General features: G+C 34.8%; 1 protein-coding gene across 1 annotated transcript; it reads right to left on the bottom strand.

The window, feature by feature from the left end:
- Window positions 1–2,554: 2,554 nt before the first annotated feature.
- Window positions 2,555–3,411, bottom strand: ankmy1 (ankyrin repeat and MYND domain containing 1). Its single transcript, XM_052591369.1, has 2 exons — window positions 3,285–3,411; window positions 2,555–3,172 (listed from the first exon to the last, which is right to left on the bottom strand). Exons 1-2 carry the CDS (start codon window positions 3,372–3,374, stop codon window positions 2,603–2,605), a joined length of 660 nt encoding a protein of 219 aa, XP_052447329.1. The 5' UTR covers window positions 3,375–3,411; the 3' UTR covers window positions 2,555–2,602.
- Window positions 3,412–5,389: the final 1,978 nt, after the last annotated feature.

Here is a 5,389-nt window from a genome sequence, read left to right on the forward strand (position 1 = left end):
GGCGTTCAGATGAGTCATCGCTGAAACTCATCCGTTTTGTTGAGAGTGCACGTGTTCGCTGACTGAATTCGGGATTCTTGCGCAGTCTCTCATCATAAACAACAAATATTTTCACAGTGTACACAGCTTCAGTGATTATAACGATAGTTTAATGCTTAAACTCGCGATAGATCAATGTTCGTGATAAAGTCACTTTCTATATATAAGTTATTCGCTGTTTTAATAACAATGGAAAGGAAACGTTATATAATTTTCCAATTATTTTTATTAAATTGTAATCACTTTAAATAAAAAATTCAGTCCCGTTAAAAAACTTTTTTTAGCCTACATGACACCCATGTGTTGTTCTTGCCTAAAAAGACGTTTAATGTTTAATACATTTGGCTGCTTTTAGCCTTACCCTGGAGTTGGTTCACCCTCCGCCTATGGTTGAGGTGATAAATGAGATTTCAGATGATCTGGAGCACGGGATGAACTGGTGGTGAAAAGCTGCACCTGCTGGAATGTGCAGTGCGCATAATCCACGACTGTTCCCACAGCGCACCTGCGGCCCTCGCCCACCACCACAGGCATGAGGACGTCAGCGCCCACTTTGATCAACTTCTCCGGCTTAACTAACTGAAACTAAAAAAAGAGAGCGCAGTGATAATAACTATGTTTATTTGACAATCCTCTGAGGTGCTGAATTGACCCTGAACGTGAGTCGAACGATAATTCAACATGATCTTGTGAGGAAAAACATGAATAGGCATATGCTTTCTGCAACCCATTAAATGAATAACATGGTTCTATGTTTCAGTGAAATACTTGTTTTATCATTTTGTTTTCTATTTGCAGATTTGTATTATTTTTTCATAATTTCATTATTACAAATTATTTCATCATTTTCTAAAATTATTAGTATTATAGTTGTTGTCAAATACACACCCATGCATTTCCACTAAGCCTAACTGAATTTAAATGTATATCTCGACTTTTATTTTGCAATGCAGAGTGCAACTACAGAGCAACACTGCAGAAACAGATTTCTCATATGCACAGTCACGTATTTCCCCATGGGACTGCGTAGGATAATTAGTTGAAGAAGATCACCAGCTTGACTTGGTTGCGTGGATGTGGCCCACGGTCGTAGATGATGTTGGCAAGGGCACAGAGAGCGCTGCCCACAGGACGAGTGAGAGGAAGATTAGGATCAGCCCCTCCAGCTAGCAGTTCATCCACAGCCTGGGAAAACAGCGTTAATATACACGGCACGTCGATGCAGTGCCATAGAGTTCTCACCCTCATCCTTCAGTAATGACTTATTATTCCACATTCATCCTGTGCCTTTGAATAGACAGCATTTAATTACACCATAAAAGATGATTCCTTGCAAATAACAGCACTACAGATGACTCCGTTGGAAGAAGTGATGTCAAAAATGATTAGATGCAAGGTCGTAGTCGCTCTGGATGGCCTGAGATAGGGGTGAATGGCCACTCCACACATCGTTGGGGTTTGAGTTCTGAGAAAGGACGAGTGCACCACATCTCTAGAGTTCTGAAAGAGAAATAAGGAATCTTCTTATTATAATTCACGAATAAATTCCAATTCATTTGCATGTAGCGCAAACACCATCATATGTCGGCACACTGCATTTCAGTTAATAATTATTTGTTAATAATAAAATTACATGCAAATTAAAATGAAAGGAGTATCATGTTTTTTCTGTGTATATACTGTCTCTTTGGCATGACACATATTGGGTGAATTTAGCCAGGAGTCCAGAGGCAATGGGATGCTGATTCTTAAAGGGGCTTAAATGTGCCCTGGGGGTTTATGTTTCTTTGATTAGAGAGATTAAAAATGTGTGATGCAATACATTTATACAAGATGTTTACACAGACCTTAACAAGCTCACAGAATTGATGGGCATCCTGAGCTTTGACGGGCATGCAGGAGGAGCTCTGTGATTTCAGGACCCTCTGCTCCACATAAACACACTGCTACTGTGTGTGAAGAGGACACAGACCCTTTTGCTGACATGAACACAAAAAGAAGAAATAAAAATGCCTTGCTGTCAATATTTGATTAAACTTTTGTGATTAGTAGTTGGTCAGTAAGAATCTTTCAAATTGCTTTCTATTGGCATTTTAAATGTTTTGTCAATATTTATACATTTCTAATATCAATAAAATTTAATCTTCGTAGATTCAATTATTATTATTTATTAACTTACAAATGATATGGTTTTCTAAATGTATGCATTTAAATTAAATTAAATTAAATTAAATTAAATTAAATTAAATTAAATTAAATTAAATTAAATTAAATTAAATTAAAAAGCAACAACTTTCCAAATAATAACATGAACAAACAATGAAATGCCCATCATATTTTTTTTTATCTCATTCTCATTGCTGAAATGAATATATATGGGCAACTTTAGCAGAACAACTGTGAAATCAGAAGACTAAAAACTCTATATGACCCAGATATATTTTTAGGATTCAGATTCAGATAAATTTAGGAGGAATTAATAGGAATTCAGGTATAAACTCTGTCTTAACAAGTGCAAGTTTCCAGACTGTCTCCTGGGTGTCTTCCTGTCTGGCACATGATCTCAGCACTCTTCTGCAGGATATCCTCTGTCACAGGAATATATGGAACATGCAGAATCAAAAGTAGGATCGTCTGATCTGATGCTCCTTTCCAGGTTTTCATCAGTCTCCAGATTTGTCACCTCATCCTCAGAGTCAACGAATGCCTTCGCTTCCTTCTCTTTCCACGATACAGAACCCACTGGGATTTTATCATCAAAGACTTGAATAGATCTTGACTTTATAACATGTGGTTCTTCTGCTGGTCTGTCTTCTAAACGTTTAAGTTGAACAACTACCTTCTTGTTTGGGTCTGTATTGTGATTAATTTGCTGAAGTTGAGGTTCCTCCGAGCTGTTGAGGCCCTCTGGTGGGTCAGGCTGAAGAAGTGTCTCATCTTCATTTGTGTCCTCTTTTATTTGCTCTTGATCTTCAAGTTTCTCCAAGTTATTTAGGTTCTCTGGTTCAAGACTTTGGTCAGTTTGGTTGATTTCTCTTGGTGTCTCAAACGTCTCTTGGCCACTTTCATCTTTGGGTGTTCCTGTCATTGGATCCGGAGAGGATTCGTGGGAGACATGTTCCAAAAGCTTGATCTTTAGGGTTACGGGCAGAAAAAAAGGGAGGAGAAATAAACAAAGAATAAAAAATGATCTGACAAACAAGCAAAACCATTATGCATCCCAAACGTCCTCTCTGTATTATTACCTGTGGCTCTGGGCTGATGTTCTCATGTAAAGACTGAAGTGGGTAGCAGAGTGTAATGACAGACAGCCAGAGCAGACATGCCTTCATCATTTAACGTATTAACATCTGCCCTGCCGTCCAACAGCATGTGGATAACATCCTCATAACCAACACAGACACACAACTAATTATTGTGTATTGTTATTTCCATTTATCCAATGTTTCTTTACAACTGTGAAAAAATAAAAGATAATGCTGCCACCTTCTGGCCAATATTAGTCACTATTTATATGACAAGAAGGCTCAAAGTCCATCACAAATTAGACACAATGTAACAAAAAAAATCATGCATATATACTTTCTTTTTTTTATTATTTAACCTTTATTTAACCAGATGATCTCATTGAGATTTAAAACCTCTTTTTCAAGAGAGACCTGGCCAAATGGCAGCATATTAACAGTGCATAATATGCATAATAATACAAATATGATCACCAAACATATACTCAACAACAAGAGACATTTAAACAATATCCTCAGATACTGCTATGAGAGCCATGTGTCCCTGCTTCATCTCTGAGGATTCGGTAAACAATCCTAGATTTACCATGTGATTAAAGTATAATTCATCTAAAAATTGTTAATAATTAATATAATTAAACATATATTTGTTTTTGTTTTTTCAGTGCATTGTCAATATTAATAAATGTATTAAAATATTATAATAGACCTTTTAAAAATATTTGCAATCTAACTTCATTCTGAAGAAAATGTATCTACATTGTAGATTAAATTCTTATTATTTATTTACTTAAGAAATTAAATATTCTTTAACAATAAAATATACTTCAAAAAATAAAATGAAAAAATAAAAAACAACAATAATAATAATTTATCAGTAAACCATTATTTTGGAAATCAAGTGCTTTGCAGATTAAATTAATATTCTTATTTTTCTATGTCAAATTAATAATTATATAGTTTCATTATATCTAATTGCCAGTATTTATAAATAAAAAATTAAAAAATAAATTAAATTAAATATGTTGGTAAACAGCCCAGGTAACAAAGCAACAATCTTCTTACCTGTGTTCAAGAATGACCAGAGCAGCTTATTTCCTGTTTGCACCTTGAGAAGATGATGGCTGCATCAAAGCTCTAAAGCTAAAGGCTAGAAAAGTGTCTTAACATAAATATATGACAAAGATTTTTGGTACCTGTGATCTTTAGGCTGTCTAGTATTAATATATGAATTCACATATATTTCGTTTTGTTGAGTGTGGTCACAGAATGAGTAAACATGTTGATGGTCACAATAGTGAATTTAGATATAAATGTTACAAATATGTTATATTTTACAAAAAAGTTACAATTTTGAAATGCTGTGTTTGTTTTTTCTCAGTGTTCCTATAAATGTAGCATAAGGTTTTTTAATGCATAGTAGTAACTTTAGAATGTGATCAAATGGTTTAAAATAGCTGGGCTAAGATATCTAATCATTTGATGATTGCAGAAATATGTTATTTCAGTACAGACATTATCCCACCGGTCACAATTGTGACTGAACACTTTTCAGAAAAAAATTATAATAATAATAATAATTGATTATTTCAAAGGGTTACTAATGACACATCATTTGGATATAGGGATATGCCGGTATCAAATTTTCATGTTGAGATTAATTGCTAATGCTAAGTGTGAACGAACAATAAAGAATCAAAACTCTTTCAAACAATATCTAGGGCAAGTTGTAGTCCAGATTAAAATGTTTTGTTTTTTTTATTGAAAATAAATAGCCTATTTAGTCTAAATATTTAAGTATTTGGGCTGTGATGAACATCATAGCAAATCCACAAATCTGAATGGCAATTTAACCATTTGAGCGGGATGGTCCCACATATGGGATTCTTATTTCCTTGCCCCTGGGAGTATGGTCCCACATATAGGATTTAGAACGTTCAGTGACTTCACATAACTGTCAAATTCAAACTGTGTTTTCGCTCGTTAGCTTCCGCTGAGCCAGAGACAGACATGCACTGCATCATTTAAATACGTTTTAGAATGTAGCCTGCTTTATTTATGGGGTTTCTAGGGTAATGGCTGCATTTTAGCGCCATCTGCTGTCA

The sequence above is a fragment of the Carassius gibelio genome, chromosome B22 (assembly GCF_023724105.1).
Source record: "Carassius gibelio isolate Cgi1373 ecotype wild population from Czech Republic chromosome B22, carGib1.2-hapl.c, whole genome shotgun sequence".
Taxonomy (NCBI): Eukaryota; Metazoa; Chordata; class Actinopteri; order Cypriniformes; family Cyprinidae; genus Carassius; species Carassius gibelio.